Raw genomic sequence first — 20728 nt, forward strand, 5'->3', positions numbered from 1 at the left:
GCGGACGGGCCTCGGTGTTCTGTCCTGCCTGTTCTCTTCCCCTCTTCGTACCCGCTGTGTCCAGGCAGAGCACACGGGCCCCCTCCCCCAGATGCGGGTTCAGGGGACGCGGTCATGTCCCCTTTTACACAGAAGGAGACTGAGGTGCTGAGAGTGACCTGCCTGCGGGCCGAGTGCTGGTAAGGGCAGAGCGCAGGCCCCCATCCCGGTGTGGGCCGCGCCTGTGCCTTTTCTGGTCCCGCCTGCATTCCCGGAGGGGGATTCCAGTGGCCTCGGTGCCCCGGTGGCCGTGACTTCCCAGGCCTGCACTGGCGCCCTCCTCCTGGAGTCCAGGTGTTCTTGGGAGTTGAAATCTGGCCCTCAATTCGGGGGACAGTGTGTAACCCCTGAGCCTCAGCCACCTCATCCTTCCCTTAGCAGACAGCGCAGTTGGGGACCAGGCTATGCCAGGTGTCCTGTCACTTGGACAGTGACCCCTGCCCTGCTGCCACCCGGGTCCTTCCAGCCACCCGGCCTTGGCCTGCTGCAGACCTCCCACGCCCCTGAGCAGGGCACGCAGCCTTCTTGGGCTGCCGTGGACGGAGCCGCTGGCCGCGGGTGGGGCTGGAGTTCAGGGCTGAGCGGACGGTCTGGTCTCCAGTGCCAGGCGTGCGTCTGCCACCAGGCCCCGGAGGCTCCCGCACCCTCTCCCCACACCGATCAGGTCGGAAAGGTCCCTCAGAGGCGGGGGAAGGCCGAGGCCCTGCCCGCTCTCAGGCAGGTGGAGAGGGCCCCATGTGCTCACGGTCCCACCTCCCAGCCCAGCATGATTACCCGTAGTTGTGGCCTCCCCTCTCAAAATTGTCCCTGTTCAGCTAAACACATTAGGCACCTTCTGTTATCTGTTTTCTTACATTTTGATTTTCCTTTTAGATTATAAAAACAATAGGTATTACTATAGGAAATTCAACAGAAAAGCATAAAAAGAAATGCATTCACTCAAAATTAAGATTTGGGAGCATTTCTGTGAGGACGTGTTTCTAACACAGTCTGTGTTGCACTGCACGTCCGGTATGGTTACCAGGGTTGTTTTGCGCTCTTATTTAAGCCCCACAAGTGTTTTGACCTGTCTCCACGTGAGGAGCACGTGAGGGGCATGTGAGGGGCACGTGAGCAGCACGTGAGCGGCACGTGAGGAGCGCGTGAGGGGCGCATGAGCAGCGCGTGAGGAGCGCGTGAGGAGCGCGTGAGGAGCGTGTGAGGGGCACATGAGCAGCCGGCACGCTGCCCCGGGGCTCACAGGTGGGCCCGTGTCTGGTGCAGGTGTGAGCTGGCCCTGCGGGTGGAGCTGCGCAGGGGGCGGGGGGCCGAGTCCCAATGTCAGCAGATCTGGGGGCGCAGGGGGTGTGGCAGTGTCCAACCCCTGCCCTGGGGGGCCCCAGGGCAAGCAGCAGGAGGCCATTGCTGGGCAGGCGGAGCTTGGGAGCAGATGCTGCTCCCCGCGGGCTGAAGCCCAGCCAGAGACCTTGTCCGAGGAGGGCAAGCAAGGGACTCTGAGGGGCTGGAGGCCCATCCGGGGCCACGCTGCGTTTGCCCCTCAGAAGGGCCACTGTGCTGGGCAGACCCCCTGGCCTCTGCCGTGCCAGTCACAGGGGACGCGAGGCTGCGGCCCTGGCGCTCTCAGGCTGCCGGGGGGTGGGACAGGAGGTTCCCCTCACCCACAGCGCGCCAGCCACAGCGGCCTCCCTTCACCTGCCCCATGAACTAGGCGATCCCAGGCCACTTAGTCTGAAAAGGGAGCTGCTGCTACACGGGAAACAGTTGGAGTCCGACAGCCCCCGGGAGCACTCTGGGGGAGGGGCGCCCGCGGGCCCTGGCACACGTGCTCCAGGAAACCCTGTGGTCTGAGCACGCAGGCCCACGCTGGGGCACGGCACGCAGCAAGCCTCTCCTCCATGGCTGTCCTCGGGGCGGAAGCCGAGCTTGGTTGGCTGAGTCCCAGGTTTGGGGGCACTGTGTGCCCCGCGCCTCACTCAGTGCAGGGGTGAGCCGCCCTGTCCTGTGGGATATGGGCCCCAGCCTGTGCCTCTGTCGTCGGCAGGTGGCCCTGCGGGGCCCTAGGCCAGGCCTGGCAGCACTGTGACCTGCAGCCAGCCTCCTTGTGCCCACTGCGGCGCTGCTGAGGGCTGAGCTGATGCCCTCCTGGGGGCTCCGAAAGGCAGGTTCCTCCACAGCTCTGCCTTTTAGGGAGGCGGCGCCTCCCTGCTGCTGCCCTGCATGTCCTGGCTCCTGGCTGGAGCGAGGAGCCGAGCCTTCTGCCCCACATGCGCAGAGCCTTGGGCACCGGGCTCCCTGGACAGCACCTCTAGGGAGGACCACCCCCCCCCCCCAGCCATGGCCCTGACCAGCGCCCCCCTACCACGGTCACTCACACAGCCCCCTGCATTCCAGCCTCTTGGGAGCTTGGAGACGTGCGCTACTGCCATTTTACAGACCCAGCCCTGAGGTTCAGAGGGGACAGAGCAGGGGTGCGGTGGGGGGTTGGGCAGGCTCTGCCCCAGTCACAGGGAACCCACCGATTAGCCACGCCCAACAGAAACCACACAGACGGCTCCTGGTGGGTGGACATTACGCCAGGAAGCTTTATTTACACAGTAAAAGTAACAAGCGAATTCCTGAGACTAGAGCAGCTCTAGTGCAAGACAGCGTGGGCTACGCAGAGGGCGGGCTGCGCGGGGTGGGAGACCCAGCGCCTTGGGCACACAGGTTGCTCTGCCCGGGGCAGGGTCTGGCCTGGCCCCACACGCTCTGGTGCCACCCTTCCCAAAGGACGTCCTGTTTCGGGAAAGCGTGCTGTGGCCCCAGAAACAGCCCAGCGCCGTCACCTAGCGCCCAGGACATCCCCCACGCATGGGAAACACCATTTATTTGCCAATGAGACTATGCTAGAAGGTCAGACTACCCTACCTAAGCTACAGGGTCTCCGCTGCGGTCTGGGACTTTCCTTTCCTCTTTCCTTCTCTTTATAAAGAGGCACGGTTTTCCGGAGCTGGCACCAACGGGAAGGATTTGACCAACCGGGGGCTGCGGCAAGAGGTGGCCCGTGGCTTACACAGGGGCAGGGCGTCTGCCGGGCCGGGCCGCTCACACCCTTCGCAAAGCCTGGAGCGGTCACGGCTCAGGGGGCCGGCCCAAGGTCAGAGGGCGCGACTCCAGCCTCAGGAGCAGACGTGGAGGTGCGGGGCGTGGGGGCGCCATGCCCGAGCCAGGGCAGGGCCTCCCGAGGGTTTCGGTGCCATGGAAGCTGCTGAGACAGACAGTGCCCTGAAAGCCAGTGGGTGGGAGCCACCACCCCCGAGCCCTGCACGGGGAGACCCACGTGGGTGTTTGGTTTCGTTTTCTTTATCATGTGGGCTTTCGCTTTATTGATATTTTCTTTCAGCATACAAATTCACAAAACTCTCCTGCTACAAAAACTGCGATGAAAAGTAAGGCTTTCTGAGAAGGAAAATCTGTTCTATATGGTCAGAACGGGGTCCCCTGTGGCCTGCATGTCACGTGTACCTGTGGGCCCCGGGCTGGGTCCCGCCACCGCGAGTAAGGCAAGAGGGTTGCGGCAATGTAAACGGTGGGGCTCTGGCCGGAGCGCTCCTGGCCGGCCAGCAGAGGGATCCCCCGGGGGCCCAGTGGCCTCAGAGGACACTCCTTCGGGGCGAGTCGGGGCGCCACGTGACAGTGAGCCCCTCCTCCCTGCCCAGCTCTCCGGAGCCCCTGGTGGTGGGCGGGCTGGCACGGCCCTGTCTCCAGCTCTGACCGCCTCAGTGTCCCCTCAGAGGTGGGGGTGCACGGGCATCGGCCGCGAAAGGCAGGATCCTGACAAAAGTGAGGCTCCTGCAGGGCGAGCCACCAGCCAACCCACTACCCTTGGGGACCGTTCCCCGGGGTCCAAGGAGCCTCCTGGGTGAGCCTCCCTCCAGAGCTCCAAGGCCAGAAGGGGCCTCTCTGGGCAGAGTGGCAGCACCTTCTAGATGAAGTCTGTCCCCTCCAACCAAAGGGCAATGGTGAACCCCACTGCAGGCCACAGCCGACTCAGCTGCAGGGCCCTGGGCTGGTTGCGGCCCTCGGTGCTGCGGCCGCGGACACGGAGCGTGGCCCTGGGAGCAGGGTGGGCACGGCCGGGAGGGCCCGAGGCTGCAGAGGGTCATGCCCTGCCTTGGGCTGGGGTCCCCTCTGCCTGAAAGTGCCCTGGGGCTGGGCTTGCTGGTCGACAGGGAGGGTGGGTGTGGGACGGGGTCACTTGTGACAGCCGCCGCCATGTGCCTGCCCCCCTGCCCCCAGGGAACGGCGTCCGGGGGCTGCGCACCAGGCCCGTCCTGGCTCAGCCCCCGGGCCCTCACTGTGGTCACCTGCGGTGTGGATGAGGAGACGGGGCCCTGCCCTCCGCTCCTTCCATAGGAAGGGGTGCTTTAGAGGCCGTGGTCCCTCTGTGGCCACCCTGCTTGGTGTGGGCCAAACGCTGGTACTGCCCACCCCAGGTTTTTGGAGAACCTGAAGTGTTCTCCAAATTCCTACGCAGCCTGATATCCCCCAGCCACCCCCTGCCTCCTCTGGGTTACCCCTAAGAAGACGTGGCCTCCACAAGCCGCCAGGTGGGGGTTGGCCGAGGTGTCCTTGTCTGCCCAGAGCCCCCAGCTCTCTGGTGTGGCTCTCCACAGCCCTGAGCGGATGTGCCTTCAGGTGAGGCTGGTGGGTGCCCCCAGCCCTGCTCAGTGCCCACACACCCACCGGGCCCCCCAGCCAGGGGCTCCCACTGCACCTCCCAGGCCACTGACGGGGCTTTCTGCAAGCGTCTTACGGCTGGCATGTGAGAAAGGCACCCAGACACCAGAACCTGAGCCACCTCTTGATATAAAAAAGTGAAGGTTTAAGTAAAGCTTCCCACTAGAACGCCTCCCTAGGGAAGAGGAGGTGAGACCCTTTTGTAGTCAACCTGCAGAAGCAGGCGAGGCCTCGGCTAGGAACAGGTGCACAGAGTGGAGCAGCAGCCTCCTAAGTGCCCGCGTTGCGTGTTGGCAACCCCGGAGGGTGCCGCGCTGGTTTTTAGCCTTTTGGGAAAAGGAGCCCGTTGCTGGTCAGCTGACCCGGTTGCTACTGTCTGCAGAAGAGGCCGGGTTTGCTAAAAGCCCGGTTCCGAGAAAGCAGCCCCCATGGGGAGCGTCTGCAGCGGAGCTCACGGGAGCTGCCTGAGGGCGAGGGGCCGGCGAGCTCTGAGCCTGGCGCACAGCCTGCTCCCCGCGCTGAGCAGCGTTGGCAGGGGGCTGGTCCTGAGATGGACGGGGCACCCTGATGAAGCTGGCAGCCCCCCCACCAATGGGAACGGGCCTGGCGGGCCTGGACCCGGCCCCCCCACGTGGCCAGCAGACGTCTCGCCCTGGCTGTGCCCAGGGCCTGGGTCTGTGCACCCGCTCACAGCGCCTGCCCCCTGAGGAGGTTTTCCAGAGGTTGCCCTTTTATGGTGACAAGTCTCCACTCACCTGAATCAACTAAGCTCCTCACTCAGTGACAGGTCAGCACTGGGAGTGGCCCCGCCCGCCCTGCCCAAGCAGCCCCCCGCAGTGGCGGAGAGGCGGAGAGCCACGCACGGGCCGGGCTCTCCTCACACGGGAGAGGCGAGCGGGTCTGTCTCTTCAGCCAACAGAGCCGCCAGTGTCGGACGCAGATGGCCTCTAGCGAGCGCCCCAAGCTGTCCCCTGGGCCCCCGGGGTTCCCACGTGGAGGGCCACCCCGGCACCTCTGGGGCTCTTTCTCTCACACTTGGAATTAAGGCCAAATGGTTCTGGTGTTACTACAGGAGGAAGCGTCTCCCGAACCTTCCCAAGCCTGAAGCAGGGAGACCTGGGAGAAAAGGCACAGAGTAAAACTGAGTGAAAGAAACTGCGGGGCCGACTCCCCAAACGGAACCTGAGCAGGAGGCCGAGAAGGGCCTTGGCACCCCCAGATGGACCTGTGCCCCCCGACCGGCCACGCAGGGTCGGGACCCCCAGCCGGGGCCAGCGTGCCGCGTGGGGCCGGGAGGCCACCCAGTAGGGGGGCCTGGGATGCTTGTGGCTGACGTCCCACGAGGAGGAGAGGGAGAGACCGACACCAAGAAGCTGCTCCGGCGGCTACAGCAGTTCCATGGACCGGGGCAGCCGTGCCGGTGAGGGGCCGGGGCGCTCCATTCCACTGTGTGGCACGGCCAGGGCCTCAGCGGGCCGGATGGCCTCTCCGGCAGGTGGGTGGGCTCGCTCCCCAGGGCCCGACGGCTTCCAGGAAGCTTTTGTCAGGCCCAGGAGGGGGGCACCCCCCTTCAGGTGCCCCCCTAGTGCCCAGAGGGGTGCTGCGGATCCTCACGCACCCCACCCCTGACCGGGGGCCGTGGCCCCTCAGTTATTCTCTATCTGTTCAATATCCAACTCGCCGTCCAGGGAGCAGGGGCTGCTCTCAGCAGCCCCCCGGTCCCGCCAGGCCAGGGCTGGCTCCCCACGCTGGCCACAGCCCTCGTCTAGGGTGCAGCCGTCCGTCTCCTCACAGCTCAGCTCCTCCTTGCAGGCGAGGTGGTCGTCGAAGGACGGGGGTAGAGGCTCGGGGACCGGGGTCCCGGCAGGGGTCCTGCCCCCGGGGCCAGAGGCTGAGGCCGAGAGCAAGGCGGTCCAGGACCTGGTGCTGCCGATGGGAAGAGCGAAGGGGCCGTGCGGGCTGCCGTCCTCCATCCCGGAGCTCAGGCAGCTGAGGCTGCTGAAGGTCTGACAGTTCTGTGGGGGGACAGACACAGAGGTCACTAAGGGTCACGCTCCCTTCCCAGAACCCCTGGACTGTACGGTCCACCCAGCCAGGCCCAAGTCTCCAGGGCGAAGAGCCCACTGGGTGTTGGAAGACCACCTGTACCCTGGACTCCTCCACCACCTGGGCAGGGAGGCGGGGCCGCCAGCCACTCGCTCATGAAGAACTACCTTAGCCAACGAGGACCATGTTAATAAAGAAATGCAGAATTCAGCTGTCCACCTACAAAGGGTCAGAGAGCTGTGCCTACGGACGCCCAGTTATAGGAGGCCCGGTGGGGGGGCGGCGGGGGCAGGCCTCAGAGCCTCTGGGGCCACCTTTCTGCAGGGTGATCTGGCACAAAGGTGTCAGATTCCTTCAGGCACTTCTAGGATTTTTACCTGAAGGAGACCATTTAGGGTGCACGTAAAGATTCAGCGCCATGAACATTCCTGGCCACACTGTTCAATTGAGAAGAGAGGAACCCAAGCCCTCTACGACCACAGCTCCGGAGGCGTGCCGCTGCGGACAACGAGGGCTCTTGAGCCACTGCGAGAACATTCCGCCGTGAGGCCACTGACGCAAATGGAAACTCGCCAGGCTGTGCTGCTGCACAAAGGGGCATGATGCCCACCCCACCCACTCGCGGCAACCGGGGCAGGGGCAGGGGTGCCAGGAGCGCGGAGCTGATGTCGGCCTGGTGCACGGTGCAGCCATCCAGGGAGCTCGTTTCCACGGGAACCCAGGCCCCGCCTGCAGAGGCTGAGCTGCTGCTGGCTCTCCAGGGGGCGGGGGCTCCCTGACCTTCCAGGGGCACTCAGGTGGCAGATGCTGCAGGGCTCACCAGATCTGAGCGAGGCCTTGTGAGGCCCCCAGGGAGGCAGCGTGGCCTCTGAGCATGCCCCGCCTGCAGGGCTGGCTCAGGAGGGCCCTCAGCTCGGCGTAGAGCTCTGCTTTTGTCATCTTGAAATTCTGACGTTTTTGACGGGCCCTGCATTTCCACTTAGCGCTGGGCCCAGGACTTGCATGGCCAGCCTTGCACGTGAAGCTTATTATCTTTGCTCTCTGAGTTTAAAAAGATCCCCAGCTCCCATCTCTTTCACCCACTGCTGCCTCTATGTGGTGCTGGCCTGCGGAAGGAGGCACCCTGGGGCCTGCCTGAGCAGTGGGTGCGACTAGAGCACCATCCAAGGGTGCTCGGGCCCCCTGCCATGAAAGGGGGCAGCCTGGCATGGTGCGCAAGTGGGTTGAGTTGAACGCCTACTTTCACAGCAAAGCACAAAATCGGGACAGGGGGCTGCAGCAGCCAGCCCTGGAGTTAGATCCCCAACCAGACCAGGGGCGGTGCAGTGCCTCCCAGGGGACGAGGCAGAAGAGATGGGGGTCGGAGGGGGGTGGGCACAGAGGACGAGGGGGGGCCTGGAGCACCACACGCCTGCCGGTGCCCTGATCACAGGCCTGTCCTGAGGGCCCCCGGCCTTTCACGGCCTAGTGTCTGTATGCCACTCTGAAATAAAGAGAACCACCAGCTGCCACGGGAAGCAAGCTGCTGAAACAGGCTCGGAGAACGGAAAATAAAAGGTGCGCTCTCTGGAGGCAGGTGGCTGTGCCTGTCACGCACACGGCCGTGGTTCCTGAACTCGCCAGGAGAAGACTGTTCTGATGGCCTCGCTTCTGAGCAGGGAAGCCTGGGGCACTGGGTGGCGGGCCTCTGGGGAAAAGGAGGGAAGGGTTGGGCCACCGGTCAGGCCCCCGAGACCCCAGATGCCGGCCCAGGCCGAGGCGGGAGCCTGGGCTGCAGCCTCACCACACTGGGAACCCTGGCAGTCCCCCGACCTGGGCCGCAGTGGGGCTCAATGGCCCCCCACCACAGTCTGCAGAGTGCACACTCCCTCCCCAACATAGCAGGGTGCTGCTGACGCCTTTGCGTGCAAAACGAACAGTCCTAGGGGCGTGGAAGCCCCAGATGCCTGCGATGAGGTGGGGTCTCCGAGGCCCCTTCTGCCTCGCAGCCACTGTCCCTGCCGGCCAGGACAGAAGGAGAGCTGGGTCGGGCTCAGCCCGACAGGGGCCTCAGACCCCCCCCTCAGCCATGTGCCCGGCCCGGCTGGCCCGGCTGGCCCAGCTGCCCCACGCCAGGGCGGCTCAGAGCCCAGCTGAGGAGCCCACTTCTCTGCCCTGCAGAGTGGGGGCAGGCAGCCACATGACTCCTGTCATAAATAATACCATCCAGTGTTAAGCCCCAAACGCTGCGCAAAGACCATGGGCGATGCCAAGACGTGGACGTCCTTAGCCCGCGGGGACCCCCATGTCCGTCCGCCCCAGCCTGCGGAGCACCTGACCAGGGGTCCCTGTTTCCTGAGCCACAACGTGAAGTCGGTGGGAATCGCTGGTGCGAACAACAGAACAGGAAGTGCTCCCAGGCCCACATCCACCTTCCCTGGCGGCTCAGGTCGTCCTGCCTGACTGTATGGCAAATGCGATGGCCTCTGGGCACCGACTGCATCTAACGTTCGCCACGCTAGGGGCAAGACGCTGGGCAGCCGACCCGCTGGGACTCCCCGGAGAGGCGGTGTTGGCCTCGGGGGACCCCAGGGAGGGCTGAGGTCAGACAGGCAGTTCAACCTCTGGCTCCGCCTGGGCACAGGCATCACAGCTTCCAACAACACCCCCAGCCCCTAGCCCTGGGCCACCTGCTCTGGCCGTCTGAAATAACTGGCTCCTTGCTTTGCAGCTGAGTGAGAAGCTGGGCGGTTTGGTGGGTGAACGTCTTCATGAGCCCACCCCGGCACGCCACTGAACCCTGCCCCCTTAGAGTCCTCAAGACACCTGCTCCTTGGCTGCGGCGCCAGTGTCACCTTGAAAACGCTGTTGACTCCAAACTCAGCCACACTGAAAACCAAGACCCGCCTATGCCCGACAAATGCCCCAGGCGGTGGCACGCCCCTCCTGCGGGGGAGGACTGTGGCAGCCACAATGGGGCCCTGTGTGTCCTGCCAGACTCCGCCCCGGGAGAGCCCGCCCCGCACGGACATCCAGGGTGCACCCCACGCGCAGGCCCTGCGGCTGCCCGACGCCCACCCTCGCCCAGCCTTCCCGGGGAGCCCAGCTCCCACGGAGGGACGCCGCACAGGCCTGCTCGAGGCCCAGAGGCCTGCATGCTCTCAGAAATGTCTGGGGAAACCTGCAAAGCTGCAACAACTTCAAAGCACCAGGTGGGCGCATCATTCCAGGTGCTTCAGGACACACAGTCCCACGCCCTGAACACTATCCGGGGAAAGGGCCACCTGCCAGGTTGGACACAGGTGTACCCAGGTAATGAAGCTCAGACCATTCATGTGGCTGCAGGCCAGTGGCTGAAGACACTGGTCAGCACCCCAGTCCGAGTCTGGGGCGACTTAGGAATGGGGCCCCAGAAATCAGATCTTTCTGTCAGGACGGCCAGGCCTCAGCTGCAGCCAGCCAAGTGCCGGCCCGCCCCACCCGGGTCCTCCCCACACGGCCGTTCTGTGCTGATATTCGCTCCTATACTCTCCTCCGGGTAGGAGGCCCCGGGTGGGCGAGGAGAAAGAGACACCGTGGGGGGAGGGCACAGGGCAGCCCCCAGCCAGGGCCTGGCTCATAAGGGCTCTAGAGCTGCCCCGGGCTCCGGGGGTGGCCACATCCACAGGGCTCCTCCCCCTGCGGGCCTCCCCATGGGGTCCGGCGGAGGCCGTTCCCCGTTGGCCCACTTCCCTCAGCCCCTCTCGGGGCTCCCACTGTGGTGCTCTGGGAGCCTCCCTGCTCAGCCCAGAGCGCCTCCCCCCGCCCACCGGTCTCTGGCTCCGCTTCTAGGAACCAACGTTGCATGGGTGGTGGAAGCACTGTGCACACAGCTGCTCATCAGCACTGCGGTTCCTTCCGGCGCAGGAGCGCCAGGCCGGGTCAGAGGCTAGCCAGCCAGCCAGCCAGCAGGTCCCAGCTGTGGGAACCTGCCTGGCTCCCGTTTGCGGGGAGCCGCGGTTTCTGGGACACCGCTCACCACAGCCCTGGGACAGACGTGCCTCCCGGGGGCACGCGTGTGCTCCTCCGCCTCAGGCAGGAACAGTGCCGGGGCCCCGGGAGCCCCTCTGCCGGCACTGTCCTTCCAGGCCGGCACGCTGACCCGGCCCCTTTCCGCGCCACCTCCCTCACTTTAAATCTGACGTGCTGGGTCTCGTGTTACAGATTTTAGGGCTAAGGAGCCCAACCGACAGGTCAGGATGATCAGACCAGGTACGCAGCCCCCCGGCCGTGCTTCCCGGAGCCTGTGCCCCTCTGCTGGAACCTGCGGGCCAAGGGGAGGCATTTCCTCCCCCAGCAGACGCTTCCATGAGGCAGAATTCTCCAAGTATCAAGAAAACACCAGGCCATGAGAATGGCTAGCGGCCTGGAAATTTTCTAAGTCTCATTTATGCTGGAAGCTGGCACAGAGACAACCAAGTCTGCAAGGCATGTGGTTTCCTGGGGTTTTTTTGTTTTGGGTTTTTTTTTGTTTGTTTTTAAAACTATCTCAGAAAAGAGAAAAAAAGCACCAGAATATTTTTGGTCTATCTTTAATCTATCTTTGATAAATCCGAATTTCGCATGGAGGCTGGACTCTCCCACGGGAAGCCAGGGGGTCAGCGGGGGCTGCCCCCTCCCCCACAGCCACCCTGAGCAGAGCTGCCGGTGGGCCTGGTGCCCGGCAGGTGCCAGAGGTGACCTGACTGGGGCTGTTTCTGCGAAATGATCAACTTTTCTTCCCCTGAGAGGCAGCCGTTTGCTGGACTGCTTCCCTACCCTCAGGAGTAAGAGGAACAGCAGCCAGGCTGCTGAGGCCTGAAAATGGAAAGAAAGCTGCCTGGGGAGCCCTTGGGACCCAGGGAGCGCCCTGATCTGCTCATGGACCCTTAGGCTCTCCCAGGATCAGGGGTGTCAGGATCAAGCAGCCGGGGGCGGGGGGGGGGGCAGGAAATGCCTGTGGGGTGGGAGGAGGGCTGCGGCCGTCACTAGGGAGCTCCCGCCTCCCGAGCCTCTGCTTCCTCAGCTCACGCCTGCAGAGGCCGCGAACGTGCGCAAAACACCCGCTCCCACGGCACCCAGCTCTGCCCGTGCCCTCTGGAAGCTGCCCCGCGTCCGGTGCACTCTGCTGGCCCGAGCAGCCCTGACCCTTCACCCCTCGACCAGCCCAGGGGCCAGCTCACAGCAGGTGCTCAGTGTAGCCCGGGACGGAGGAAGGGGCCACCCCGTCGGGCCCGCCTGGCTCCGCCTGTGCGGCTGCACAGCCCCGCGGTCCCCGGGGTGCTGTGGGCAGGGGCAGGCCCTGGTGGCCCAGAGCCCCCGCCTGTCTTCCTCACGGTGCGTTGCGGCTGACAGTGTCTCAGCACAGGCCCCGGGGGGTGGATGGCCTGCCCGGACACAGGAGTGGCGAGGCCGCCGCCAATGGGCCTCCCGGCGCTCTCCCCGCTGGCAAACAAACATTTCATTTCTGTGGCGAACGCTTGGCCAGCATACACTCAGGACGGGGCTTGTGAAACCGCCTTGCTCTCGGCTTGGCGTGGAGAGAACTCTTTGCCTAACAGAAGTCGAGGGACCTTTTCAAAGCACACAAGGGTATGGCGGGGGGCCAAGGCCAATGCACTGCCGAGACACAGGCGGCGGCAGGGGCACCGAAGGCAGGCCCAGGGCTGAAGAGCACCGGGCCCTCCCACCCCACCCACCCCACCCACCCCACCCCATGTCTCTGTCTCATACGGTGTTCAGAAAGAGGGGTTCCTTTTTGGGAAAGGAAGCAAATCTCCAGGCAGTTAAGTATTTCCATTTTGTAGGTAGGCAGGCTGAGGCCAGTGGCGGGATGGGACCTGCCCCAAATCACACTGCTAGCAACGGGGGGGCGTTTGATCGGGGAAGGACGGCGGCCTGAAAAGGCTGGATGAGCCTGGGCTGGCACCCCAGCTCCTGGCTGCCCTCTGGGGAGCCATGGCAAGTCGCCAACCTCGTATGCCTCAGTTTCTCGTTTGTACCATGAGGCTAATAAAAGCCCCCAGTCTCAGGATCATCTAAAAGATTAACTGCATCGAGCTCACTTCCATGTCCACGTTCAGTTATTTCTGACTTTCCTACTCTCCTTATTGGCAAGAACAGGTTTATGTGTTTTCAAAATGGCACTTTGCAAAATGGTGCAGACCAAAAAAAAAAAAAAAAAAAAATCCCTGCCAGCCCCAAGTGCTTGCACTCAACAATCATCAAACCACTTCTGAGTTTTATGCAAGCCCAGGACCTGAGAACACAGGAAGGGCCAACCCCGGAACAGCAAAGGGGCCACACAGGGCCAGGCATGCGCGTGTGGGCGGTCAGCTGCAGGCCCTTCCACGTGGCTGGAAGGCGCTTTCACAATCGCAGGAAGGGGAAGCCCCTGAGCAGGGTTCCATGTGGCCCCCGCCTGCCGACTGGGCTGGTTTGGGGCTTCTTGCTCTGTGGAAGGGCACTGCAGGCTTTGTGGGCAACCAAAGGCAGGGGCTACTTTGTGCCCAAACACACCCCTCCGGCTTCCCCAAAATGAGGCCCATCTCCCCAAAGGTGCCAGCCTCGTGCCAACAGGCCAGAGTCCGCCATGCAGAGCGGTTGCTGACCCAACCCCCATCCCACCCCGGAATGAAGGAAGAGGCGGCCTGTCTGTCAGAAGGTCTGGGGGGACTGGGAGGATCCGGGCACCGTGGGAACGTCAGGACACACACTGAAGGGCCAGGTGTCTCCGATTCTGGTGCATGTGACCATGGAGCCCCCATTTCCACCTGTCATCGAATTTCTACACCTGGAGACTAGATGAGAAGCAGAGATTAAGATCAAAGTGTCAGATTCGCTGCACTTCCTTTCAATTTGGTGGGCGAATCTCTTCTTTCTTCCCCAATAAAATATAAATCATAAAGAAAGGCAGGCAAACGTTGAAGACACACAACTAGACCGATTCATCTGCTCCAACAGGACTCAGCCCAGAAAATTCCAGAAGCAAACTGTCTCCCCAGCCCTTACAGGTGACGAAGCGCTCCCCATGTGAGGATAGGCCCAGCCCCTCTTAGCTCCTGGGAGCCAGCATCCAGCCTGGTCCCAGGCAGCACCTGCTTCAGGCGTGGGGACGTTCTGGGGTTCCCTAATGAGGGGCACTTCCCCACTAACTGGAGGAACCCCGACAACCCACAGGGCACCAGAGACGGCCCAGGTCCCCTGAGAAGAGGCCCCAGAGGGTCAGTACAAAACTGACTGCCTGCCCTCAGGTTCTGTGGTGCCAAGAAGGCCCCCTAGCCAAATGCAGAGAGACCCCTCGTTGGCTCCACAGGCAGTCATCTGCTCCCCACCCCACTGACCTGCTCTATAACTTGGTCCAAGGTCAGGGGTCCAAGGGCAATGGCTCCCCCAGGAAGGCATGGTAGGAGGGCAACAGAAACAGAGTCCCGGTGCAGCTCTGGGGGCCCCCAGGCAAACCCTGCCCCCTTCTGGGCCTCCCCCTGTGCTGAGAAGGGGGGTCCCCCAGCTGTGTGCGGGGGGTGGGAGACAACACACACACTCCACAGCCAGCGTGGTGGCCCGGGCCGCCTGGCGGGACCTGGGCACCGGGCTTCCGGCTCCAGCCCACCACGGGCTGCGCATGTCCCGGGAAAGGGCTGCCCGCTCGGGCCCTCTGCAGAACGAGGGGCGAGGGGCGTCTGCTCGAGCCCTGCCCTGAGGCCGCACACCAAAGCCGCACCAGCGCCAGACCTGCATCCCCGCAGCCTCACATGGTCCCCTTCAGGCCCGGTCCTGTCCCAGGCTCCAGACCCAACGGGCCTTACGAATGTCTCACGCATCTCAAACCTGACCAGTCACCTTTGTCCCCAAGCCAATACGAAGAGCAAAAGCCTCGCTCTGGGGCCTGAGGCCTGGCCCGCAGGGCGCTGAGGGCCAGCCGCCCCAGCCCTGCCTGTCTGCGCCCTCTTGCCCACTCAGGCTCCACTCGACGGGCTTAGCTTCCCGGGGGTGACCTCCACCAGCCGTGATCACCCCCTTGACAATACCTCTCCCCCTTCACCCCGACTGGAGTGCCCGCTCCGCCCCACGGAGGCCTCTTGGAGCCTCCCTGTCCCACAGCCTCCATTCTGGGCCCCAGGTCGCGCCCAGGGCTCAGACACAGCCTTCCTATCGCTGCACCCCTGACACCTGGAGAAAGGAAATGAAGCTGAGTGTTAAGTGGACGGTTCAAAACCGTCCATTTGGGGTAGAATCCCGACTCTGCCCCTGGGGCCGGTGTTTCCTTAGGCTCCTTATGTGACCCGAGCTTCTGTTTCCCGATCTGTAAAACAGGGAAATAAAACCACCCCGGGTGGGGGGGTTGTGATGGGGCCAAGATGAGGTTACGCACAAGGCCTGCCCCGCGGGGCTTCAACCCCGCTCTACACTGCCCAGCTGCACCACGAGCAGCCCCAGGTGGAACGGCCTCAGCCGGGCCGCAGACCCCATCTGGATCCCCTCCGAAAGCAGAAACTACAGGCGTGCTGGGGGAAGACGTCGTGCTGACCCGCACTGGCCTGTGCCGGCTACCAGGGTCCTGCGGGAACGAGAGAGAAGCAGCAGCCCAGCCCGGCTCAGCCAGCATGTCCCAGCGTGTCCGGGCAGGGCAGGTGGCCATGGACATGCCTGATGCCGGCGGGCGTGGCAGGACATTCCTGGGCACATTCCACCTCTCGGGGCTCAGCTGTCCCCACCCGCAGAGCCACAGGTGAGTGGCAGGGACAATGTATGGGGCCCTAGTGCTCCTGAGCCTTGAGGGCTCCTCAGAGGACACCTCGCCTGGGGGCTTTATGTCACCTGCTGAGCTACAGGTGGGCTGGGGGCTCTGGCCCACCAGGCACCCCCCTGGGGTGGCCTGGCCCACTGTGTAAGCCCCACCTCCCCAACCACATCAGCACCGTGGCCAGGTTGGGCCTGCATCTGGGGACCCAGAGACCTGCCTAGAAGTCCCAGCTCCGCCCAGTGCCCCAGGGATGGCCTGAGCAGGTCTCGTGCCCTCTCGGGCCCCGTTCCTCTGAGCTGCAATGGGAGCTAGAGAAGGAGCCAAAATCTAGGGACTTGCACTGTGCTTACGGGACTTTGGAACGTGTGTGGCCATCTCCCAGGCACCCCTTGTGGCTGCTGCCGAGTCCTGGCAGGAAGCCCTTCAAGCAGGGGCTCCTGGGCTGCAAGGGCACGGGGACAGCATGGGAGGAGGCCTGTGCTGTCCCCTAGGACCCGGCCAAACCCACCCCAGCAGGAGGCCCAGGTGCTGGGCCAGGGGCAGGCACCCGGGAGCCGTGGAGGGCCCCTACTGAGCATCACCCATGGGCCTGGAGCAGCCCGTAAGCAAAGAGCCTGGGGGCGGGGGGCGGTGCGTCTCTGCCATTGCTCCGCCGAGGGAGCCTGGACAAGTCATTGCCGCAACCACGACGTAGCCTCGGGGGCGGGCGGGCAGGTGTGTGCAAGAGGCCCAGCTCGGGGCCTCCGTGTGCTGACAGAGCGCTCCCGCTCGGAGGCCTGGCCGCGGGCTCCAGAGGGGCTGGCCAGGGACACACCTCGACGTGACTGTGAGCTTCCCGACAGGCTCATTTTTTCCCTTTTGTTCATTACTGTTTGAACGTTTGCCAGGAGGCGCGAACACAGCCCCAGAAAGTCCTTGCAACCCATGTGAAGGGAGCAGAGGTAGATGCCGTGACCCATGTGGGCGAGCCTCTCACCTCCACCGTCTCAGCGCCTGACCCCGAGACAGGCTCGGAGGCCTCCCCGCGCACACGCAGGGGCCCGGGGTGGACTCGGGAGAGCCCCGGGGGCACCCCGGCTCCGTGAGCTCGAAGCCGGCAGCTCACTCACACGCCACATGCACCTGGCCGCTGCAAAAACGCCACAATCCAGGCTGGAGCCCAGCGTAATATCGACCCCCCGAGAGCCCCCAGCGATCCTCGCGGCTCCTTGGTAAAAATTCCCAACTACAGTGGCCTAAGGCCCCCGAGACCGCGAGGGCTCCTGGACGGAGGGTGCAGGGCTGGGAGCAGCCCTAAATCGCCCGCCATGGAGGAGACTGGCCCACGAGGTGGAGCCTCCGTAAATGCCACCGCCGTCCCCTGGAATCTCGCCTGTTCCAGGAACAAAGGGCATTTCTGGGGGTTTGTTCTCGTGTCCTAGCAGCTGTGGAGCCTCTGGTGACAGAAGAGCTAGCGTTCACTGTGCGTTTACCCTGAGCTGCCCGGGGACCGTCCCATGGACACCTCACAACGCAGGGTGGGTGGGGGCGATGCTGTCACTAGAAGTTCAGAAACCTCCCAAGGCCACACAGGATGTGAGCAGGGCCTGCGGCGTCCAAGACCGAGAGCCTGGGTGCAGAGAGGAGAGGAAGAGGGAAGGGGCGCCAGCCCAACAACAGCCAGGCATGAGGCGGGAGGGGGCGTGTGCCCGGGCTGACCCGGCCAGGCCCTGGCCCTCGGCCAGATGGGAGCTGGGGGCAAAGGTCACGAGCCTGTGACTTTCTCCGGCGCCCACCCCCAGGTGATGAATGGTGTGTCAGGGGAAAGGCTGCGAGCTCTGAGGCCAACCAGCAAGACCAAACAAAGCAGCCCACCCCGCGCCCGCGACCAGGCCCTCGGCGCACACAGCGCCCGGGTGTCTTCTCCAGGCCTGCGTGGGCCCTTGTGCCCTTCTTTCCCCGATACGTCAGTGCACGCACATGCTGTGCACACACCCCCCCCCCCCCACACACACGAACTCCGCTCTGCCCTCTGCAATCTCTCTGAGGTGCTGCAGCTCCTGCTGTGACGGATGAAGACGCCGCCCATTTGACGCGGACCCCGGGGCCCTTCCTGGTCCGGACGGGCGGGGTGTGCAGTGAGGGCAGGGCAGCTCCTGGGGCCCAGCACCACCCCCGCTGGGCCCACGTCAGGAAGCGGGCCTGCTCCCCTCCTGCAAAAATGTCTGATGATCTGTGAAAAGCAAAGAACCCCGTGGGGAAGTCCCTCACTTATATCTGCAAGTGGCTGCCACAAAAAGAACCTGCCAGACACTGTGGGTCATCGGCGGAGGCCCAGGCGCGCTCGGAAGGGGAGCCTAGAGCCGCAGGGCCTGGGGCGATAAGGCTCTAAACGCCCCGTGGGAGCCACCTCCGCAGCCGCAGCCGGGGAGATAAGCAGGCCCGGGCTGCCTGCCCCCGGGGCCGCCGCCCCTGGACCTCAGGAAGAAGCCCTTGCTCACCTGCTGGCTCCTGAGCAGACAGGCACCGCCCCCCTGAACCGGGTGCCCAGTGTTTGCTGGCTGTGCGCCAGAGACTCCACATGCGGCCTCAGCCACTGGCACTCGCACACACCCCCACCCCCGCCCTGCGAACCTCCGGGGAGAGCAAGCGGTCATCATTCTCACCCTCTGCAGGACTGGCCCTGCGAGGCTTATCGGCACCCTGCCGTGCAAGCCGCTCGGGAACCTTAACGAGGCTGGGGCTCCAGACAAGGGGCACGGGAGCTGCAGACACGCGGGCGGACGGATCCAGAGTGACAGGCTGCCTCTCACACCAGCGCCTCTCTGGCCACCATGGCGACAGCAGGCCACCTCCAGGGCGGGGTGGAGGGGGCACAGCGATTCCGCCGGGAAAGAGGGGCTCTGCAGCATAGCCCTGATGGTCCCTGAGGCCACCTTCTCCAGCCTGGCACCTCCTCCCGGCAGGAGAACCAGCCTGGGGTGTAGGCCTCGCCCTGGCAGCTCAAGGGACAGAGCACGGGCGCTCAGGCTGTCTTGCAGGAGGCCCACTCAGCCAGGCTGACGTCCAGGGGTAGCGACATCCCCAAGCAAACGAGGAACCTAAAATCCTGTGGGTCAGTACCCCGACCCCCAACCAGACACATGCACACACACCACCTACATTCACAGAAGCTGTAAGACTGGCTCCTCAGAGAAGGGGCGGCCTTCTCTGTCTTACACTTAAAACGGGTTCTCACCACAAAACTGCACACACAAGCCAAGAACTACCCCCCGCCTGGGCAGGGTGGGGGTGAGTCCAGAGCGAGCCCCTCTGAAGTGCAGCATAAAGCGCTCCGGCGGTTGGGCTGAAATGCCTTTCTACTTTCCGTCTTCCCTTGGCGTCCCCCTCTTTAATCTCCGCCATTGTCCCCCTAAGTGAGACCTCATAGTGTTTTTGTGAAAGCAAGAAAAATTGACATTCCTGGAGGTATTGTCAGACCTGTCGAGGCGGAATCGCTCACATATGCCTTTTTTTCTCACTATTAGCTTGAGATGATCTCAGAGAAAGGAAAAGAGAAAGACACACAAAATACAAAACACAAAAGTCCCTTCCTCGATGGCCGGGAGGAAATAAAGCCGCTCTCTGTACTGGAGAGAAACATCAATTGCTAGAGCGTCCAGGTTAGCGGAGGAGCACGGAATCAAGGATCCCACTCGCCCAGCAGAGAACGGGAAAGCAACTGCCAATTGACTGGGGAGGGGGGCAATGCATTGCAGCTTTAGAAAAATCTTTTCTCCGCACGGAGCCTTGGGGCCATGGAAGCCCAGGCCACTGTGCCAGGCTCTCACCCGAGGCGGCCATTCCCCCCGCGCAGGTGGCCGGTGCATCTCCCAGGGCCGGTCGGCGCGGCTGCCACACCGAGCCCTTACAGCCAGGGCTGCGGGACTCTGTGCAGCCCACTGAAGTCAGCCTGAGGCTGTGACTGCCTCGCGGCCCCGGCCTGGCCGCCTAGTGTGAGCCGCAGGAGGCCAGGAGGGTGGACACAGGGACCAGGGGACAGTGCCCGTTAAAAACCAGAGCCTTGTGGGCCTTTCTCTTCCTTGTTTTCATTCCTACAGCTACATTGTGTCCAGGGGCGGCGGACTCCAAAAGCAAGGGGGCCACATGCACCACCCAGGGTTTTAGAGCCGCCGTCCCCAAGCAAGGCTAACCAGACACATGGTCCCTCCCAGGCTTCCCTGGGGCGGCAAGAAGACAGAGGCTCAGAAGATAAGGCGTAACTGAATGCTGGTCAGCCGTGGGGGGGGTGGGGGCGCTGGCAGGCTGGAGCGGGGTACCCTTGGACCTTTGCCCTGTCCTGCAGCACACTGGTTCTGGAAGGCATGCAGCCTGCCACAAAAGCCTGGCCCCTGGGGTCTCTGGAACATTCTAGTGTTCCCCGCATATACTGGAGGCCTCCAAACTTGCCTGGGAAGACAGGGAGCCAGCCTTCGGCTGGCAGAGCCCTGCCCCAGGGCGGGCCAGCTTTGGGGGAGGGAGGGGGACTCACTGACTCTGGACACAGTCCCAGTCAAGGTGAGAAGGGACCCAGGCTGAGCCACTTTCCTGTTTATCCAAGGCCCAGCCACTCGGTCCCTCTGCACCTGTCTCAACTGGAAAGTGACGATAATGAAAGTGACCTTGTGGGGTTGCCGGGCTGGCGCAGTGCACGGCACACCCGGCCTCCCCCAGCGAGAGCTGGGCTGGCAACCACAAACCACAGCCCAGCCCAGCGGCCACCGCCCTCTGAGAAGCTCTGACCACACTCCAGGGGCAAATCCGAACCCCCAGGACCAGGAGGGAGCCCTCGGTGTCCCCCCAGCCCCCGTCCCAGGGCCCTTTAGAATTCCAGGACAGTCCCCGGCCAGGCCATGGATGAAGATGTGGGTGGTAACTTCTTTCAGCGAAATGCGCGTTAATTCCGGCTGACCTGCGCCGCTCTCAGCATCCCTTCTCCAAATCACCCGGGGACGGGGACGGGAGCTGCAGGGCAAGGCCCTCCCCCAGGGACATCTCGGAAGGGCACTGCTCAAAGGCTTCGGCACGGAGGGAGACCAGAGGCGGCCTCCCGGGGCCGTTCAGAGAGCCTGGGGATGTCGGCTTCCCAGGGAGGGGTGGGCGCATCTGGAGAGACCCTTAAAGCCAGAGAGCTTGACCTGAGAGGGCTGGCGGGCCCTGGGG

The 20728-nt window shown here is 63.8% G+C and overlaps 1 protein-coding gene across 1 annotated transcript in view; it reads right to left on the minus strand.

Moving 5' to 3' along the window:
* Positions 1 to 5631: 5631 nt before the first annotated feature.
* Positions 5632 to 20728, minus strand: part of FAM53B (family with sequence similarity 53 member B) — a 62857-nt gene continuing 47760 nt past the window's right edge. The window contains exon 4 of the mRNA XM_054581666.1: positions 5632 to 6773. Within this exon, the coding sequence (XP_054437641.1) occupies positions 6405 to 6773 (369 nt within the window). The 3' untranslated portion in view covers positions 5632 to 6404. The remainder of the gene's footprint in view (positions 6774 to 20728) is intronic.

Source organism: Pteronotus mesoamericanus, unplaced genomic scaffold, assembly GCF_021234165.1.
Source record: "Pteronotus mesoamericanus isolate MK-2021 breed Mesoamerican mustached bat unplaced genomic scaffold, CSHL_Meso_final contig_657, whole genome shotgun sequence".
Taxonomy (NCBI): domain Eukaryota; kingdom Metazoa; phylum Chordata; class Mammalia; order Chiroptera; family Mormoopidae; genus Pteronotus; species Pteronotus mesoamericanus.